The sequence below is a fragment of the Mchenga conophoros genome, linkage group LG19, assembly GCF_057382185.1.
Source record: "Mchenga conophoros isolate Kocher_MC1m ecotype Shallow Benthic linkage group LG19, M_conophoros_male_GT1.1, whole genome shotgun sequence".
Lineage (NCBI taxonomy): Eukaryota > Metazoa > Chordata > Actinopteri > Cichliformes > Cichlidae > Mchenga > Mchenga conophoros.
Genome location: NC_140544.1, coordinates 25,154,735 through 25,175,435, shown reverse-complemented (window position 1 = coordinate 25,175,435; position 20,701 = coordinate 25,154,735). Strand labels below are relative to the sequence as shown.

General features: G+C 39.8%; 3 protein-coding genes across 6 annotated transcripts; 1 reads left to right on the top strand and 2 right to left on the bottom strand.

The window, feature by feature from the left end:
- Positions 1-276: 276 nt before the first annotated feature.
- mok (MOK protein kinase) lies at positions 277-5,439 on the bottom strand. Of its 3 annotated transcripts, none has more exons than XM_085257898.1 (12): positions 5,076-5,439; positions 3,267-3,381; positions 2,833-2,922; positions 2,692-2,762; positions 2,525-2,603; positions 2,392-2,440; positions 2,116-2,294; positions 1,785-1,886; positions 1,226-1,399; positions 918-1,077; positions 648-845; positions 277-412 (listed from the first exon to the last, which is right to left on the bottom strand). In XM_085257898.1, exons 1-12 carry the CDS (start codon positions 5,257-5,259, stop codon positions 335-337), a joined length of 1,479 nt encoding a protein of 492 aa, XP_085114024.1. In that variant the 5' UTR covers positions 5,260-5,439; the 3' UTR covers positions 277-334. The 3 variants fall into 3 exon arrangements, with proteins under 3 accessions (XP_085114024.1, XP_085114026.1, XP_085114025.1); XM_085257900.1 differs by lacking the exon at positions 5,076-5,439 and adding an exon at positions 4,613-4,901; XM_085257899.1 differs by lacking the exon at positions 5,076-5,439 and adding an exon at positions 4,651-4,900.
- Positions 5,317-15,009, top strand: nemf (nuclear export mediator factor). The gene is made up of 32 exons (XM_085257896.1): positions 5,317-5,650; positions 5,762-5,830; positions 6,661-6,763; positions 7,053-7,178; positions 7,296-7,444; positions 7,562-7,629; positions 7,725-7,814; positions 7,903-7,976; positions 8,048-8,118; positions 8,212-8,287; positions 8,382-8,522; positions 8,633-8,841; positions 8,934-9,107; positions 9,186-9,249; positions 10,148-10,236; positions 10,322-10,425; positions 10,506-10,568; positions 10,682-10,794; positions 11,713-11,770; positions 11,857-11,915; positions 12,001-12,121; positions 12,204-12,447; positions 12,538-12,580; positions 12,668-12,717; positions 12,824-12,971; positions 13,151-13,228; positions 13,339-13,554; positions 13,782-13,817; positions 13,946-14,052; positions 14,129-14,172; positions 14,258-14,337; positions 14,746-15,009. The coding sequence occupies exons 1-32, from the start codon at positions 5,592-5,594 to the stop codon at positions 14,821-14,823; spliced, it is 3,204 nt and encodes a 1,067-aa protein (XP_085114022.1). The 5' UTR covers positions 5,317-5,591; the 3' UTR covers positions 14,824-15,009.
- Positions 15,002-20,667, bottom strand: klhdc2 (kelch domain containing 2). 2 transcript variants are annotated; one of them, XM_085257902.1, is made up of 14 exons: positions 20,485-20,667; positions 19,595-19,876; positions 19,421-19,500; positions 19,196-19,313; positions 18,943-19,055; positions 17,740-17,824; positions 17,466-17,549; positions 17,173-17,253; positions 16,963-17,021; positions 16,657-16,766; positions 16,495-16,567; positions 16,314-16,401; positions 16,176-16,228; positions 15,002-16,097 (listed from the first exon to the last, which is right to left on the bottom strand). In XM_085257902.1, exons 2-14 carry the CDS (start codon positions 19,856-19,858, stop codon positions 15,974-15,976), a joined length of 1,332 nt encoding a protein of 443 aa, XP_085114028.1. In that variant the 5' UTR covers positions 19,859-19,876; positions 20,485-20,667; the 3' UTR covers positions 15,002-15,973. The 2 variants fall into 2 exon arrangements, with proteins under 2 accessions (XP_085114028.1, XP_085114029.1); XM_085257903.1 differs by lacking the exon at positions 20,485-20,667 and adding an exon at positions 20,012-20,135.
- Between the last annotated feature and the right edge of the window lie 34 nt (positions 20,668-20,701).

The following is a 20,701-nucleotide window of genomic DNA, read 5'->3' as shown; positions in this document are numbered from 1 at the left end:
AAGCTCAAGCCCAAGTGGCTGCTTTTTGCAGGTGTCGTATTGCTTTACAAGAAGTTCCCACTGTACAGTGTGTTCAATTTTTAAGAGTAAAACTAAACCTCCATGCTCTTAATCCGCGGCATTAAAGAATATGCCGTTTATGAATTTCAGTTGTCAGTTTGCAGTTGAGATAACAGGTTTTATGGTCTTCTGTGACTCGCGTCTCAAGCACAGTTGTGATGTTTTACAGACGTGTCTTCTCAAGTTATCCATTTCAGTACAGGTCTAGCCAGTAGCTTTATTTTTTCTTTCTTTTTTTTTTCTTCTTAATGTAATACTTCCTGTTTTTTGGCTCTCAGCAGCCTCCATGTTTTCTATCCAGAGGTGGCATATAGTAGGTCTTGAAAGCTGCATGGTGTGAGTCATCCCGGGGCTGTGAAGAGAGTAGATGCAGCCAAATGAAAGGCCATATCAAAAAGCATCATCAGGGCACTTGGTTAGTGGTATTAATTTGATTCTTCACATTTTTTTCTAGTGACCATTAATATGCCTTTTGTTTTTTTATTTTACTGCATTTGTGTAATGCTCTTGGTAGATGTTATTCCCAGAAGGTATAATGAAGAATTCAAAAATGTGAAAATCCTGGTGTCTGTCATACTGGTGTTTACCTTGGCCAACTGTGACTGGCACTTTTTGGATGTGATAGTTGGCAGTGTGCCTCTGTGAGTGACTGTAAATGCAGGCATAGTGGAGACTGGGAAGGAGATCTGCGGTCCCGGTACAACCACGTTGAGCTTGGGCAGCTCTGCTGGATAATGAGGGATGTTCCGTCGGATGAGGGTGTCTGCTACATGCTTCATGTTGTGCTGGAAATAGAGAAAGTATCAGATGTAATTTGGTGGATTTTATTGGAGCCAACTTTTAGAGCTTTAGCTTACACTCATTAAAGGTGTTTGTCTTGTGTGTCTCCCTCTCAGTTGTTTCCCAACTCGAGCTGGTCGACAGATATGGTCAACTGAGTTTTGTGTCACACAACTTCCGATTACATCCATAGTCCCAGAAACTCTGTGAAGACTCTCGGCCTTCTTATCTGCCATCCTAGGAGAAGAAACACAAGAGCATATTTATTTAAAACCCTTAAGCAATACACTCAAACTGTGACTTTGACACTAAGGAAGGCTATAATTTAACTTCTGGAAAATATTAGTTATCAGTTAAGATACATAAATACAATTAAGCACTTCACCTTATTTCCCTAAAGTATGTGTGCCTTAGGGCTGTTTCAGCAGCGATTCGTTCATCGGGGTCATAGGCAAGCATTTGATAGAGGAGAGACAGAGCTGGAGCTGGGCATCTGGGGACTAACCATGAGATGCCAGTGCCTTTTTTTGGAGGGAAGTTGAAATGCATCGCTCTAGACCTGCACAGACATTACAACACCGGGACAAGCATAGCTGAGCACATTAAACTTCTGTACTGATTAGCTGATTTTTTGTGTAATAACCTTAGCATATTTAATGAAGCCATGCAGAATTTTGTGATAATTGGAGTGGGTATAAATTTGTGTGTGTAATTTGGATGAAGTTTGTAACAGAGTTTAAATGTATTTTCAGCCCTAGCTCCCACCCTAGTGTACTTGGAGTACTTCATTACATTTCTTAAAGTTGTAAAAAAAATAAGCTGAATCTAAAATATTTATACAGTTCAAGCATTAATGGAAGGACCTGTATTCACAATTTATTTGTGCCGCTTTCGGTCACATGTAATTACCATAATGAACTATAATAAACATAATGACCACCTACTGCTTGAACTTTTGGAGCAGACTTTGATCTGGTGTTCCCAAAATATCATGAATCTTGGCAATCTGGTCCAACTCGTTGGTTCCAGGGAAGAGAGGATTCAAGCTGAAACACACAGGTATTATTGACACAGCAAAGCCATTCACACAGGTTTCATTTCACATTTGTTTATGCTGGGGGTGGGAAGACAGGAGGTCGAATTACACAGAAAGCTGAGAATGCAAAGAAGGGCAAAGGCAATGCTCTTGTACAAGGAATGAAGTTTAATTGAAATGCAATGTCCTCTAGCCAAACTTCAAGTATTACAGGTGAAATTCTGTGCTGCACAGGATACCTCATGATTTCAAAGAAGACACAACCGGCGCTCCAAATGTCCATCTTGAGGCTGTAATACCCGTCAGTGAGCAGGCACTCTGGGGCTCTGTACCAGCGTGTGGAGATGTACTCTGTGTGCGGGGGCTTCGAGTACACGCTCCGACACGAGCCAAAATCGCCAAGCTTCAAAATGTTTTGCTGCAAGTTGCACAAATATATGTTAAAAATGACACTGAAAATAAAAGTGCAACTATTACATTCTTGTAAGTCTGATTACTGCAATGATGCATCTCACCTTTATAAGAATGTTTTCTGGTTTTACATCTCTGTGAAAGATCCCACAGCTATAAAAGAGAACACAGCCTCAGGATACCCAAATAATGCCTTTATTTAATCATTTCATGTGAACTTGAGTGTTTCCTTTTTACCTGTGCATGTGTTCAAGCGACTTGCAGAGCTGGTACATGTAGTGCTTTACTGTATGTTCGGGCAGAGGTGTTTTTCTTCCTGCAAGGAATAAAAACTGTTTTGATCCTTAAACAGCTACAAAGTGAGCCTAAAAGTTAAAGTGACTCCCTGCCAGATTTAAACTTACCTTGTATATACTCATAGATATTCATTTCCATCAGCTCACAAATCAAAGATACCCTTCCAGTTTCCTTGTCACTGAAACATTTTGTTAAATTAACATGACGTACCATATCATACATTTAACTACGTGACAGGCAACACTTACAAAATCAGTTCATGTAGCTGGACAATATTTGCATGAGGGCTCAGTCTCTTCATTGCCTGGACTTCCCGCAGATTGTTGGCCTGCTCAAGACTTAACAACAGAGTAAACCATTAGCACATTTAATATGACAGAGGATGTACTTTTTTTTTCTTTTCTTTTTTTTTTTTTTAGCTTTTATTGCGATAATACAGGAACTCTGGGAGGGAGTGCAGAGGAAGACACTCAGTAAATGGCCTTGGGGCGATACCCCTACATATATGGGTTGCTTTCTTAATTCAGTGAGCTACACCAGGCTTACCAGATTTAATGACCGTAATTGGTGCATTATTGTGAACAGAATACTCAACTGCTGACTTATGTATCAATTGCCCTTACAAAGCAGAGTATGGGGGAACTGCACATTACTAACTGACAGCTAGTTCCAGAGTACATACCTGTTTATTGTCTGCTTCATGGCTTTACATGCATAAAACTTCCCATCTTTTAAGCTCTGAGTTTTCAGGACCTCTGAAAATGTGCCTTCCCCAATTTTCTTGATTATTTTGTAGCCTGCAACAATTCATAAAAAAGACATATAAAAGGTTTTCAAAAAACAAGAATACATTATTTCTCATATTAATATTATGAATAATTTAAATTGTGTGTGTAATTGCACAGGAAAAAAACAAGTCTGCCTAATCTAGAGGGGAATCCTGTGCTCCACAGACAGTAAAAACTAGAACACGCCCCATTGGACAATAAAGCCCATGATAATTTTGGTGGGAGACAAGGAGCTGTCATTCTCTAATTTATAGCCCTCAACATCCAATTGAAGACATTTTGTCTTAAAACTGTGAGAAAACAATGAAGACTATTAATTTATCAAACATGTAAGTTGGTATAAAATCTTTTTTTTTCATACATCCAACAGTCAAAAACCCAAAGATAGTCAGTGTGTTATGAATGCAGAGGTCAACCTATTACCCATATAGAAACTAGGGTCTTTCAGAATTTGTTACTTACAAATGTAGCTTTAATTTTAATGATTTTAACTAACTGGTAATAACTATTTTACTCCTTCTATCACTTCTCTCCACCCTGCCTGAACTCTCTTGGTCACCTCTTGGTCACTGCTCCTTGCTTTGGACGCTTGATCCCAACTCATCTACCTTCACTACCTCTACTCCTTGCATCCTCATCTTTTGTACCAACTCATTTTGTATAACAAAAGCTGTAACGTCTGTAGTATGGAAATGTCAAAAGTGGAAGTCTCGCCTTTTGTATCTGTCTTTTTCTAATTCACACACATAATAAATACACGAAAGAACCCACAAGAGCAAAATCACTTCGTGTCGTCTATAAAGGAGATTTACTTTTGTGTGACTGCAGCTTTGACAATCTGTATAGCTAAATTCAAACCAGATAACATCATTTTTTAATGCTCTTTCTTGCTAAGAAAGCTGATTTTTAATGTCTTAACTATCCAAAATTAATAAGAAAAGTATTTTTTAATATATAGGCTGTCTATTTTTATTTTTTTATCTTAATTACTGACTACTGTTTATAGTCTCTCTCTCTCTGTCTCGCTGCATGTCTGGCAATAGAAATGGCAAATACGGGCGGGCGTGTAGGTCAACTCTAACGTTACCAATTATCGGTATAATGCTGATTTAATGTATGGGGAAAACATATAACTAACAATAACATTTACTTAGTCAGTTACAGTTAAAACAGCTCATAGTTAGCAAATACATAAAAGACATTTGTAAAGAAACGTAATCGATGTGTAACCCAGACAGACCTGTCATCACTCCGCTCAGCTCCTAACTAGTTACTTACGATGCATTCCTTTGAGTTTTAGACACCACTTATGCGTCGACTATCCACAACATGCATATGTGGATGCTTCATTTCGCTCATAAGTTTAAAAAAAAAAATATATATATATATGTATATATATATATATATTTTTTTAGCGTACTGTTGCGTCAAAAGGACATTGAAGTCGCATTGAGGGTGCTAGCCTAGCGCCGTTAGCGTGAATCCTGTTAGCTGACCGTCGCCCTGGTAACGGAGCACGCCTTCGCCCTCCACTTTGACCTGAAGGAGGAAACTGGAAACTCTAGCTGCTTCCCTCACATCAGTCCGAACATGGTTTGAATTAAAAGAAACAACAAAATATGGCCTGTCACGTATGAAAAGTGCCACTCGAGCTGAATTATTCGCAGCAGGCCCAGATATATAGCTGCAAATCGATGTCTTACCTTTTTTCAAGAGATGAATGGCAGCTGCTAGTTCGGATGCTTTTTCGTTAAGATGCGGGTTGTTATTCTGCATGTCCGCAATATTCCCCCTCTTAATCCAGTCGGTGTTAGGTGGTGATTTGTACTCATTTCGAAAGCTTGCCCTGTTTTTTACGTCAATGAGCCAGTTTGAGTAGTGCATCATTGTTGCACATTTATTGGTAAAATCTAGACCATTAGCTTAAAAGCATACAGAAACAAGTCCCGTTGGAGCAAAGCAGCCGCTTCACCTACATTCATATAACAAGAATAACGTTACCAGATAAGAGTCCTATTCACTCACGACCACTGTGCGCAAAAGGCGTGGACCTGATCATTTTTGTGCCTTACCAGTTTCCGTAAAACTGCCATATGTGCGCATGTTCAGGAATTACTTGCATGTTTTCTTTGCCGATTTTGCTGTAGAAATGTGAATATTTTCCCTATCACTTTGAACAGTTCTTTTTTGTTGTTGCTGTACCCTGAATTAAAATCACGATGAAAACACGATTTACTACTGTGGATATCAGGGCCGTTATTGCCGAGATCAATGCCAAGTAGGTGCTTGTTGTTAAGCTAAGCTAAAATTAACTCTCGTCTGACTGGCTGTCCACTGCATATTCACACACTTTTAGTTATTCATGAAGTTTTACCTCTTTCTTCCGCAGCTACATTGGCATGAGAGTCTATAATGTGTATGACATCGACAACAAGACGTATCTCATCCGTTTGCAAAAGTAAGAAAACTGTCCTCTGAAAGTTTTTCTCTTTTATAATGAATAAAGCTAGTAAATACAACAGAAACATCACAAAACTAGCTATGCAGCAGAATGACATTGTTAGGTTTTGCATTTCATTTATGCTAATGACAATTGATGCATTCATACACAAGTTGCCACATTTCAGTGAATGCATCGTCTTCGGAAATATGTTTCAAGTGTGTCCCAGTCAGTTGCTGTTCATCTGCTGTAGATAGTTTTTTTTTAGACTTGTCAATTCTTCTTTTGTTCTTTTGACTAATAGTTCCTTAGTAATCACCTTGTTAGTGGAAAAACACAATTTTATGCCCGTCAAACTGTGATGTCTGTATTTTGCATAGCTTCAGCTACAGAAATGGGGACAGATGTGTGCTTTTGTGGCAGGTTGCTAGTAACAGAGTTAAAAATAGAATTTAAAATTGATTTTAGACACATCACTCATTTATCCTTTGAGTTATGTGTTGGCCTGTTAGATCAGTGTCAAGTGCCTAAAAAAACAACAACAAAAACCAACATTCTTGTGAAAATGGTCAGGTACAAGGACTGAACTGAAAATAAATAACAAGGCAACCAGTCTCCAAGGGAAACTTTGAAAGAGCCTTAGGTCAGTCAGTAAAGTCTGATATACTTGGAAAAGTATATAGAAATTAGGGACGGCGCAATACATTTGCACACTTATGATATTTTCCTTCCTACCAGAGCAGGAAATGGAAGTACTCAAGTAAAGTACTTTAAAATTAAACAGTAAATTTACTGAATTGTTTCCAGCACTTTGAATCAGTGAGAATAACAGAGTGTTGCATCGGCAGGCCTGACAGCAAAGCTGTTCTCCTGATCGAGTCTGGGACTCGTATTCATTCCACAGACTTTGAATGGCCCAAGAACATGATGCCTTCAGGATTTGCGATGAAAGTAAGACTATTTAAAAAACATAAAATAATATAATTGTGTTGATATTTTAGGATATTTATTGTGATGTAATGAGTTTATTGTCCCTTTGGCTTCACTGTGGATAAATAATTTAATTAGTATCCTTACTTGCACAAATTCAGTGACTGTATTGATTTGCCTGTCCCTAATAGATGGATCTGTACAGTAAATGTCATGTGGTTGTTGTGATTTATTTATATACTACATTTGTGTTTGTTTGTTTTTGGATCACTTGTTGTGATGAAACTGATGTTAAAGAGGTTTTTTTCAGTGTCGAAAACACCTGAAGACACGCCGACTGACTCAGATTAAGCAGCTTGGGATTGACCGGATTGTCGACATCCAGTTTGGCTCAGATGAAGCTGCCTACCACTTGATTATCGAACTATATGACAGGGTCAGAAAACATTTCAGATGCTTTTTACATTTCATGTTCATATTCAAAACCTGTTACTTACGTGCAACCGCATATCTGTTTATGCCTATTTGTCGGGGTGTTCATCTCCATTTTCAGGGTAACATCATCCTTGCAGATCATGAGTACACCATCCTGAATCTGCTGCGGTTTCGGACAGCAGAGGCAGAAGACGTTAAGATTGCTGTGAGAGAGCGCTACCCTGTGGAAAGCGCCAGACCCCCCGAACCTCTCATCAGTTTGGAGCGGCAAGGACCTCTTTACTAGTTTCTGGATAAACTGAACATGGTTCAAAATTTAGTTAAAAAAAACAAAACAAAACTCAGAACCTTATATCAGTGATTTATTGTTGTTTTTTTATTTAGGCTGACTGAAATCCTTAGCAAAGCACCAAATGGGGAGCAAGTGAAAAGGGTCCTGAATCCTCACCTTCGTAAGTATCCAGGCAAAAGATACACAAGTTTAATCTTTTGTTTCAACATGTAGAAAGACTATGAATCTTTTTTTCCTTTCCTAACGCATCCACAGCATACGGAGCCACTCTGATAGAGCACAGTTTGATAGAAGCAGGACTGTCGGGCTCTATCAAAATTGACAGTCAAGTTGATTCTGCCCAAGGTATAGTAGGGCAGTTAGACTATTTTATTTCTCTTATATTTTTCTATAAATCTCCAACTAAATTTGGTCTCCCTGCTTTTTTCTTCAGTTGCTCCTAAAATCCTGGAGGCTCTGCAGATTGCAGAAACTTACATGGAAAAAACTGAGAACTTCAGTGGCAAAGTAAGCAGTTTTTAGATTAAGATTCTGTAGTTGTCTGATTGAATTCACTAACTCTTCTTTATTATAACAAGGGTTACATCATTCAAAAGACTGAGAAGAAACCAAGTTTAACTCCTGGCAAACCCAGTGAAGAGCTTCTCACGTATGACTCTGCTTTTACATCAAGGTGTACCTTTTTTCATCTGGTTGTGAAGTAAAGGATTGTTTAGCTCATGTGTATGATGTCTACTTGCAGATACGATGAATTCCATCCATTCCTTTTTGCCCAGCATGCAAAAAGCCCCTATTTGGAGTTTGATACCTTTGACAAGGTACATGTTAGCGCAGCTACATACCTGGGGGATCATAATTAAGTTATTTTTTCAAGAAAAATAAAGACTAATCCACCACAATAATCTGACACAGGTGGTAGATGAGTTTTTTTCCAAGATGGAGAGTCAAAAAATTGACTTGAAGGCCTTGCAGCAGGAGAAACAGGCTCTGAAAAAGCTGGAAAATGTTAAGAAGGACCATGAGCAGAGGTTGGAGGCCCTGCACCAAGCACAGGTTAGCAGCAAAGGCTTTACATAATAATTCTTGCTTGTACGCACAAGGAGATGTTGAGGACAATAACCACTCAGCTGATCGTGACTGAAATCTCGTTCTGTGTGCTGCAGGAGGTGGACAGAATAAAGGGTGAACTAGTGGAGATGAACCTGCCTGTGGTGGAGAGGGCGCTGCAGGTGGTGCGCAGCGCACTGGCCAATCAGGTGGACTGGACTGAGATCGGTGTTCTTGTCAAAGAAGCACAAGCTGCTGGAGACCCCGTGGCCTGTGCCATCAAAGAGCTCAAGCTGCAGACCAACCACATCACCATGCTTTTAAAGTGAGATCACCCCAAAAAGCAATGAACTTAAATGTCGTAATTTTTATGTGAAGTCAGATTGATATACGCGTGTTGTGTTGTGTCACATCCAGGAATCCATATATTTCTGAGGAGGATCAGGAAGAGGAAGAAAAGAAAGAAATTGTGGAAACGAAAGGGAAGAAAAACAAAAATAAAGACAAAGGACAGAACAAGAAGCTGCAGAGGAACAAACCCATGTTGGTGGATGTGGATCTTGGGCTGTCTGCTTATGCCAATGCCAAAAAGTAGGTTGATGTGTGATGTGCACACAATAATGCATTCTGTGGGGAAAGTTGATAGACTTTATTATTGTGTTTTTTTAGGTACTACGACTCCAAACGCAGCGCTGAAAAAAAGGAACAGAAAACCATTGAAGCAGCAGATAAAGTAAGAAAACTGTCTTTTCATTTTTCCATATGCCATGATGTGACTGTACGATCAGCAGGAAGCAAGATCCAGATCTGTTCTTCTAAGGAACGTTGTTTTCTTATGCATTAAAAAACTCTCCTGTGGAACAAACTCCCAGTTTTTTTATGCGAGGGAGCCAAGACACTTTCTCTATTTTTAAGATTAGACTTAAAACGTTCCTGTTTTAGTAAAGCTTATAGTTAGGGCTGGATCAGGTTACCCTGAACCATCAACTAAGCTTTGTCCACACTGGAAGCGACCACTGACTGTACAAAGCGCATGATACCACTGGTGATGGGAGGTAGGTGTGAGATACATTTTTATCTCTTCTGAGACGGGGCGACTGAAGCGACCACCACTAAATAAAATGCTACCATTGCCTGGCATATGACCTGGAACTAATTGCAGTGGAGAAATGAATGTACTCAAGCCGACTAGCCGTCACCTTCAGCTCTTCTTCACTCATCTCTTTTTGCTTCCCACGTGTTTGTACACCACTGCTGTATTTAATCATAAGTTATCACTAAACTCTGGGGCTCTCTCTCATAGTTTCTCTCTTGTCCTTTTTCTGTTTGCTCTTTTTATTTTCCCCCCATACCCCCAACCAGTCACGGCAGATGGCTGCTCTTCCCTGTACCTTGTTATGTTGGCGGTTTCTTCCTGTTAAAAGGGAGTTTTTCCTTCCCACTGTGAACAGTGCTTGCTCACAAGGGGTCAACTGATTGTATGAGTTTCTTTCTACTACTGCCAGGTCTTCACGCTACAATAAAATGCCTTGAGGCTACATCTGTTGTGAAATAACAGAATAACATACTTTATACTCTTATACTTAAATTTAGATTTTACTGATAATTTTTCTAACTTAATGTCACTAAAGGCCATGAAATCAGCTGAGAAAAAAACACAGCAGACCCTGAAAGAAGTCCAGACAGTGACCACCATTCAGAAGGCCAGGAAAGTCTACTGGTAAGACATGGATGTGTATGTGTGGGAACTTTATAATGTGCTTGATCTGTTGAGTCTGCTTTAACTGTCTGTTCCCGTTTGGCAGGTTTGAAAAGTTCTTGTGGTTCATCAGCTCCGAGAACTATCTCGTCATCGCAGGAAGGGACCAGCAGCAGAACGAGATGATCGTTAAACGGTACCTCCGGGCTGGTAAGGAAGCTTCTACACACTTCTCTTGGAAAATAAATACCGTCAAAATCTGGTTTATCACTTGTTCTATACTTTCTCAGGTGACATCTATGTTCATGCTGACCTCCATGGAGCAACTAGTTGTGTCATCAAAAACCCCTCAGGTAAACTTAAAATGCAGCTTTCAATGCATTTCCCCCCACTAAACTAGTTTAGGTTTCTCTGAGTTAAACTAGTTTCTCCTTACACCCTCCACTTGCTCATCGTCTTGCTCCAGGGAATCCCATCCCTCCCCGTACTCTGACAGAAGCTGGCACCATGGCTGTGTGCTACAGTGCTGCTTGGGATGCCAAGATTGTCACCAGTGCTTGGTGGGTTCATCATCATCAGGTGAGTCTAGAAAACTCTTCATGTTTTTTATGTATGTATTATCATTGAGGAGAGTGATACGATTCATCCCAATGAATCATGACGTTATCATTTTGGAATATACAGGCGCTATCAGAGAAGGAAAAACGTGGTGATTCAGTGCATTTAGATAGTCAGCTGGCCTCATTGGTGAATCTAGACCTGACCAACTGAAACAGCCTCAGATCATAACATTTTCCCACAAGCTTCTGTGGTAGGCACTGGGCACGATGAGTGGATCACCTCATCTGCCTTGCTTCTTACCTCGACGCACCCATCACTTCAGGACAGGTCTTATCAGACCACATGACCTTTTCCTCATTGCTCCAGAGTCCAATCTTTATGTTCCCTAGCACTCTGAAGACTCCTTTCCCTATTAGCCACACTGATAAGTGGTTTTCCTACTTTAATTCTTTAGTCTCCAGTTGTCTTTGCATTGTCCGCATGGAAATGTTCTTACTTTCACTATTAATCAAAGCTGTGAGCTCTTCTGTTGTATTTTTCTGATTTGATATGCGATCACTGATTACAATCCCTCTTCCTAAGAGATGGTTAACCACTAATCTCTCCAGGTTATTGTAGTTTCTGTAGTTTCCTTACTTGTTTCCTTTGCTTGAAGCAGGCCAATAATTACGTCTTTTGATATATTTTGATATGACTTTGGACATGGCTGTTTAAGAAATGAGAAGCTACTCACAGATATGTTAGTTTTAAAGCAGCCATCCTGTTAGCAGTCAAAGACTGCAGTAATTAAATCAGGGATACACTCACAAAATTGCTCCATACTAAAGTCTAAACACTCTCTGGGACCTTTGAACTTACAGGCATGTGGTGTTTTTTATAGTATAATTGTTTATTAATAAATTGATAAGTGGTATTATGTGTTTTGTTCTCCCCCAGGTGTCTAAAACCGCTCCCACTGGCGAGTACTTGACAACTGGAAGCTTCATGATCAGAGGTATCAAAGAGCAGAATTCGAATGCACGAAAGACCGACTACAAAGAGATACGATGGGACTCATTTTTGTAATTTTTTTTCCCTTAGGAAAGAAAAATTTTCTGCCACCTTCTTACTTAATTATGGGCTTTGGGTTCCTCTTCAAGGTGAGTACCATCACTAGCTGTGAGTGTATTTTCAAGCCTTTATCATTTTTAAAGAATTCGCTAATGTTTCTTCTGCTTTTTACAGGTGGATGATCAGAGTGTGTTTCGGCACCAAGGGGAGAGGAAGGTGAGAACCGTAGAGGAAGACATGGAGGAGGCCACATCCAGAACTGCCGAGCTATTAGATGAGGGAGAGGAGCTCATAGGTAGGAAGAAGCCATCAATGATGTAATTTCTGTCTATATCTATCTATATGCATTTGTTGAGCCATTTCTGCTGCCTTTCTAGGGGATGACAGCAGTAATGAAGATCAGGGTGAAGAAAGAGCAGACGATGGAGAGACCAAGGAGGTGGAGGTGAAAAAGGAGGATGACACAGAGGAGGAGGATGATGGCGCGAGTGGAGAAGTAGACTCTGCAGCAGATACAGGAGCGAAGGTGTCAGAGCGGAGTGACAGTGGTATGGAAAAAGAGAGTGAAGAATTCAGCTTTCCAGATACGACCATCACCCTCTCTCATTTACAACCCAGCAGGTAGTACCACTAACCAAGCAAAAGAAAAGCCAAACAGATGTATATTTGCAGAATTAAAAGTACTTTAATAACATTTCTCCTTATTTCTAGGAGCTCCCAGAATTCCGGCTTCAAAAAAGAAACAACTGCTCAGGCAAATATTACCATCTTTGGACATTTAAGTTTTTTCCATCTCATTTAAAGTACAATAAATAGCAATTTTTTATTCATGGACTTTCAGGATGACGTAGATTCACAGGGGAAAAAACACATGACTGCCAAGCAGAGAAGGTGAGCGTATAACCCAAATGAAAATCCTGTTTTATATTACAAGCGGATGATGACAGCATGAGCAGAGAAAGATGACCGGTTGCTGTGTTTTTGCCTCCTCCCTTAGAGAAGAGAAGAAGAAGAAGCAGCAGCAGAAACAGGAGGGCTGTGAGACTGAGGAGAAGCCTGACAAGTCATCCGGTGGACCGGTGGGGGATCAGGGGTCCAAAAGTGGCAGTGGACCCTCTCAGCAGCCGTTAAAGAGAGGTCAAAAGGTGAGACGGACGGATGAAGTTGGCATTTTTTTGTGCTGTGCAAGCATCAGAGGTCTTAAAACCTTTTAGTATTTTTTTTTAATTGAGAGCTGAAGTTTTACTAAATGAGAAGATTATAAGATTACATTTAGTTTAAAAAATGGGCTAAAGGTACCAGCCACACTCTTCTGTCATTACAGAACAAACTGAAGAAGATCAAAGAAAAGTATAAAGATCAGGATGAAGAGGACAGAGAGCTGATGATGCAGCTGCTTGGGGTGAGAATGAATAGAAAAACCCTTACATGCAGCTGGCACTAGTACTTGCAGCGCACGTGGTTCTCGATGGTGTCGCAGTAAATAACATTTCAGCTGCTTTGCTTCCTTAGTCAGCTGGTTCCACGAAGGAGGAGAAAGATAAAGGGAAGAAAGGAAAGAAAGGGAAGGGGAAAGAGGAGCCCGTCAGGAAACCGGCCGCTCAAAAACAACATCAGAAAGCTCGTAATGTGGAGACTGCTGGGAAGAAAGCAGAGCAGGGTGCAGGGGAGGAGGAGGAGAAGAGGCAGCCCGGAGAGGAGGGAGGTGCTGCAGAACAGGAGGATAAGGTAATGAAAGGATTCAGTATGTGTATGTATAATAATGTTTACAAAGTTATCTGCATAAAAAAATAATCAAAGTCTGCCTCCTTAGAAGAAACATATAAAGAAATTAAGAGTAGCTCAAGACTTTTACACAATACTGTATTTAGAACAAACCTATCTGTGGCTGTTTGGTGACTCATGGCCACAGACCGGTACCTGGAAAGGTTCAACAAAGCTTTCTTCTCTTTCAGGAAGATGAGGTGGACCAGGACAATCCTGGAGCAGAGGTAAGTTTGCAGTATAAATATTTAAATATGGATTATTAATCCTAAAAAAGAAATCTGTATGCCCTTTAAAAATACTACTAAAAAGAATAGCTTGATTTTAAAGGATTTCTTTTTGTCTGTTACTTTAGGAAGCAGAGAATCTGCTCACCTCTCTAACAGGCCAGCCGCATCCGGAGGATGTGATGCTGTTTGCAGTGCCAGTCTGCGCTCCGTACACTGCTCTTTCCAACTACAAGTGAGTGGTATCAGCTTTTCCTTGTATTAGTCAAATTGAAGAGACCAAAGCCTAACTGCTTGCTTGTCTTCTGCAGACACAAAGTGAAACTGACACCAGGTTCTCAGAAAAAAGGCAAAGGTAATTCGGAAAGCTTTTGACTGACATTACTGTAAAGATAGTTTCTTTCAAGCTGATGGTAAATTCTTGTTCGTGCTCCTACCAGCTGCACGCACTGCAGTGTTCAGCTTCATGAAAGCCAAAGAGGTGTCACCAAGAGAAAAAGACCTGTTCCGCAGCGTCAAGGTACAAAAAACCTTCTTGCCTTTAAAGAGTGCTTTCTGTTAATTTGTGTTGCTAAATTTACATAGTTAGTATCCATTAGAAAATAACTACAATCCAGTCATTTATCAAGGAATGCTACACAAAATAAGAAGCATTTTAATAAAGTCGCTTCACTTGTAGCCATTTCATGAGATTAAAATGAATGAACTTCAGCACAGTCATCTCACCTGTTGCTGAATCTTTATTGGATTACGTTTAGGGTCAAACAGATGTTTCAGGGTTTTTTTTTTAACTTCACATTTTCCACCCAACAAACTGTAAAAATAGAATAATCTTATCGAAAACTGTTTGAAACTGTTACGGCATGGAAGCACAGTTTTCCCTTGTGTTACAATTCAAACTGTCCCTTTTCTCACGACACTGCCGCAGGATTCTGACCTATCCAGAAACATGCCAGGAAAAGTCAAGGTGTCTGCTCCAAACCTGCTGGCTGCCAAGAAAAAATGAAGGATAGAAGACATGAGCCGGAGAGACTTTTGAAATTTACAGCATTTCTTCAGCACGGAACTGCACCTCAGTCCGGTTCACTGAGACTCTGCCGACTTCACCTATATTTCAGACATGGGTGGTTATTTTCTCAGAATTCTTGAGATTGTATTTGGTGAACCACAACATGTAACAAAGCTGAATATGTCATGTGTTTATTTTCTGAGTACAAATTATGCATTGCAGTAATAATATGCCTTTTTAATCCCACACTTAAAAACAAACAAACAAACTAAATCAATCAAGGGAATTTTGTGCAAACCAGGCAATTCCAAACAAAGCCGCAGCCCCAATAAACTTGCAGTGAGTTATTGATTAAATTAAGTTCGTATGCTACAGTAGCCACTTTCAACAATTTATTTTCTCCAATTTCAGGCTTTAAAAACCTCTTTGAACGTACAGAATCTCACACACACACACACACACACACACACACACTTATATAAATAATCATATATACACATAAAAACTTAAAGTTAGCATTTCTGTGCCTTAAAGTAGATAGTCATGTGTAGCATCAAGCACGAGTTTTAGGTCTGTGAGAACTTCGGAAAATCATTCAACATCAATAAACACTGTATTCAAGATATTCTCAAAAATTATAGTAATAATTACAGCAAACTTATTTTTAATTTGTTGTTTGATACAGAATCACTGTCTTAATGAATTTAAGTTTTGTTTTTAGTTCACGTTTGTCGTCATAAGACTCATCTAATCTGGACAGAAAACGACGCCATCATTTAAGCTTTTCATCACTACTGTCGAAACGACTCATCAAAATTAAGATGGGCAAAGAATGTTTAGAGAGAAAAAAAAAAAAAAGCTAATCCCAAATGTAGTGAGAGGTTTCTCCTCTGTGCTATCGCATCACCACCACCACTCAACAATGATGGTTGTCCCGGCAACATCTATAAAGGTGATTAACAGTTTTGAGGATGGCCTGTGAACCATCATGCGTCAGGCGGGACCCATTTCTAACAAATCCGAAGCCGTTCAGCATTCCTTGGAGAGGTTTTTATGTATGAAAGTATCCACTGACATGAAAAGGACTACCTGCTTTCAGAAAGCATGTATCCCTTCCACGCATACATATTGTCCTCTAATTGTCCTCTTAAGAGCCCAGTGTGTTGACACGTGCCATTCTCTGTTTGAGGCTGTGCAGGAGGTGTTTAGGCAAACAGTCCCAGTAGCTAGACAAACGCTCCCTGTGCTGAAGGATAGTCTCCATGCAGAACCTGGAAATTGGAGAGTTAGATGAACACGACGTGATGGCAAAATAAATTGAAATGGATTTCAAATCTGTATGCACTCACCGAACTAATGATTTGGGCTGAACATTGAAAACCAGCAGGTCATTGCTGTGTGCCTGTGAAGTGGAGGAAAAAATCTAATTCACCAAGTGAAAATTTGCATTAACTGCAGGTTAAATTGAGATATGATGACCATCTTACAGCTCTGTGCTGCGACAGCAGGTTGTTGGCACACCCTCCGAACGCAAACACTTCGCCATCTGGACCAGCGCACGCTGTGTGCCACAGCCTAAAAATCACAAAGTCAAACATTGTCCACATTTTAGCTCAGGAAAAACTGCCAGCGCACTGCCAGCTGTTCACAGTAACGTGAGATGGTCACCTGGGGCTCTCTGTGTGACTGTGTTTGAAAGGCTTCCATTCATTTTTGCTCACACTGTACAGCCAAGCATCACCTAAAAGACAGAAAAATAATCTCTTTGAGATCAGGTATTATTTTAGGACCTCTGATTATTTGCTCCTTGAGGTCGAGTGTCTGACTCACTCAACGTCTCCCTGTCTGTGGTGAAACCTCCAAATAGCAAGATGTGGTCTGGTGACACAGGAGTGAAGGAGTGCCAGGAACGGCCCACTGGACCCTGCTGGGGAACGCTCCTAGAACAAGGCAGAGTGGGTCACAGGGGAATAATCGGATCAGATAGTCTTGCAATTAGAAACGTGATATAAAAAAAAAAAAGAAAAAAAGATTCAATTCAAAACCTTTGCTATGATCCGTATAATATGTATAATCTGATTAATAAAAACCTTTATAGTGTGGATTACATACCACAGCACATTAAGAAGCACTTACATTTCATGCCACTCCCACGTGTCCAGGTCAAGATAGTACAGGTCATTTAATCTGTAGTTCTGTGAACAAAACAAAAGTACATTTGTTTATTTTGAAAACATCTTCATCTTTAAATGAGTGCACACACTTATGCACATAATTTAGGAGTGGAAAAAAAAAAGAAGAAAAGTGATGCTTTGATTTGAAATTTCACGTTTTGCCCATGCTTACCTTGTATCGGCCACCAAACACATAGCCTCTGTTGCCAACTGTTGCGCAGGCATGAGCTGCTCTGGGTGAAGGGGTGTCCCCCTGCATCAGGCCAAACCAAGACAAATTGAAAATACTGTTTAAAGATCACTAAGATCTCTCTTTTTTTTTTTTTTTTTTTAATTAGAAGAAAAAGGGAGAGGCTGTTTGATTACAGAGGATGTTTCCAAGTTTTACTGCAGGGCAATGTGACACACGCATTTGTGTGTATGCATAAAATCGAATGTGCTGAAGTTGTAAGGAAGTGTTTTTACCGTGGTAATTGGCTGACTCCACGTTGACGTCTCCAGATCCAGGATATGGATGTGGTTGTTCCAGCCTCGCCCAGGGCTGTCCCACTGTAGCGGTGAAAACAAAGAGGACAAGGCAGAGGGATACATTTAGATATTAAGCCGTAATTATTCAAGAAGCTCCAGCTATCAAAAGTACATTTAATTAGCAAAAACAGCATCTAATGGATTTCAAAACAATTTTATAATAGTTTTGTTTAAATGCATCATTTGTCATAAGATTTTTGTTTTTACAGACCACAAGAGAAGAGGATTCATCATATTCAAAAGTCCCTCGATGAGCGCCCTGTGCAGCGTAGCCATAGCCCCCAAAGTAGATAATTCTGCAATCATTCAGACAAATTACTTACATATTTAAAATCTTACAGAAATGATCTCTCTTATGCATTTCTCATTGTGTTGTGATCAGAAATGACCACAGATTTATCATGAGCATGAACTCTGGACTTTTAATGATTTCTTTGGACTGTTTTTCCAGCGTGGAAGGATTGTACATGTGTCTTTAATGACTTAAAAAACAAACAAATCTCTAATCCACACAGTGTCAAAAGCATACATACAAGCTCAAACATATATATAAACTCACTTAAATCTTTTAATAAGTGGCTCTGAAGGCAAAGGCCTCATTAGTGATCGTGATTGACTACAACGGGTAGTTTCTATGTGCAGCATTGAAAAGGATTTGCCTGACAGCAGTCATTGGATTGACCAATACTCAGAACAATGTGAAACTTCAAGAAGATATAAGAAGGAAAATTTTAGATTCACACACATTCAGATGTGTCACCACTTTGTCCAGTGTCTAGAGGAAGAACCAAACTGTCACCTTCAGATAAGAGGAAATTGGTTAGGATGTTTACGAACAACCCAGGAACCACCAAGGCTCAAGCCTGCCATGAACTGGAAACTGCTGGAGTGCTAGTGTCACCAACCACAATGAAGCAAGTATTGATGACTAGAAACAGCATCTAGTCAAAGGAGAGTTTATCAAATTTTAAGCGGGGGTGTATGTATGTATTTGACCCTGTTTGGATTAGAGGAAATCCAAAATAAATTCAAACTTGTGCACTCAGTCATTAATGATGTCTGCCGTACAATCATTCCATCCTGGAAAAAGAAATCATTAAAAGCCAAAAATTACCACAACATTCATTTCTACAATTAGAGTATGTAAACTATACAGTAATAAAACTTCTAAAACAACGACCATCATTGTGTCAAAATTAATGCCATTTTACTTTCAAGTAAACTCAAGATCAATCTATTGTTTTTACTCTTTTTATAGGAAAAAAAACCATTTCACAGTTAATCTAAAAACATGTTTGTCAAAAGAAATGAAGGATTGGTGAAACTGAGCCTTATTTTCTCAAGCACAATGAGTAACTACATTAAAAAAAACCCTCCAAAACAAACATACAAACAAAAACCCTTATCCTGTTACCGGTTTTTCTGAACCCAGCAGCCCAGCTTGTCCTTGGATGATGGCGGAAGTCCTTTAAGATCCCTCATTTCCTCCCACACAAGGCTGGGAGTTCTCAAGGGCAAGCGGTAAATCTATACGAGCAAAGACGTTTTGTAAAGACTGTCCGCTCGCACAGCTGGCTGATATGTTTTTAAGGTAATGTGATGCAAGCACCTATTTAAAAACACCAGAAGCAGATAGGAAATTTAGTCTAACCCTAGTCACACCCTACCTTGTTTGTGTTTCCCCGGGCGTGATGCCCCCCGAAAAGGTAGAGAACTCCATCAACACACACCCCACAGCTGCCTGACATCGATGTGTGGAGGCTACCTCCAGCTATATGCTTTGTCCTGTAAATAGAAAAAAATAAATATATATATATATATATGTTTATATTCATTTTTGTACACAATTACAAAGTAGAGGTATGATTGGCTTGCAAGCCAGATGCCCTCACCAGACTCCTGACTCCATGTTGTAGGTCCAGATCTCGTTTCTCGGCAGATACAAGTCGAAGAATCCATGGTTTTCAGCATTCTTGTTCAGGAGGATGAACACAGTGAAATTTAGACAATTATGGAGACGGCAGAAAGATACAGAAACATAATGGCAATGCAGTTTAGGAGCATACCTTGTATCCACCCCACACATACATGATGTTTCTGTCAACCACTGCTATATGACCACTGCGCTCAGCTGGGGCGTCCTGCTCAACTGCTTCAGCGTCTAATAACTGCTCATCGTCCACTTCCTCATCTTCCTCGTCCTCATCCATATCTTCATGTAATATCCAACCAACTAATCTGTTATCTTCATCTCTATCCGAGTCGTTGTCATCCTCTCCGTTGGGCAGATCTCCCCTGTCTTCTTCCATCTCTGCCCTTCCCTCTGCCATGCCAGCCTCTTTTGTTTCCTATCAAAGCAAGACGTAAGGTACTGAGAAATCGACTAGGTTATTGCCAATAGGATTATTCTATTAACGCATTAATCCCGGGCCAAAAATAATCTTTAAAACAAGCAAAAACAAACAATCAAGGAAATGACCCACATTTAAAACAGTGGAGGTGAGCAAAATTAGCCATAAAATTAGAACATGCTCTCTCTGTGTCAAGTAGAGATTTGCTTGTTTCTAGGTCAAAGTCACATCATCATTTACCATGGCAGCGGATTGTATCATGTTAGCAAGTAGCACGACAAATGCTGACCTACTTTTCTACCTTAACTATTTAGGCTACTAGCCCAACGCTGGCATTTAAGCATACCTCTAATATTACATGGAAGACTTACAGTGAATAACAGCTTAACAAAATGCTGTTAATTCATATATTTGTCTAAAATTCTCTTCATTGCTTTGCTGTAATTCGTGCTAGCAAGCACCAAACAGTTATTTCCCTCTGCAGAAGAAAAACACACCGAAAACTGTGCGCTAAATATCGCTCAGATATATCTACCTCGTTTGTCTAAACTAACCAGAATTCAAATATCCTACACAAAATCTAGCCAGTCCTGTCATCGCTTTACCTTATCAGATACTAGGGTTCCTTGCAAATTTCAGTAGCAATGCGCCATTTATGTAAGGTCATCACAATCTTCTGGGGGGCACGACCGGAAATGACAGACTTTTTAAATCCACCATCTTTATAAGGTCGGAATTAACGGGCTAGGCCGTCCTGCGTTGTATAAAGGTTTTATTATTTATATTATTATTGTTATAATTACTACTACTACTACAAAGTCA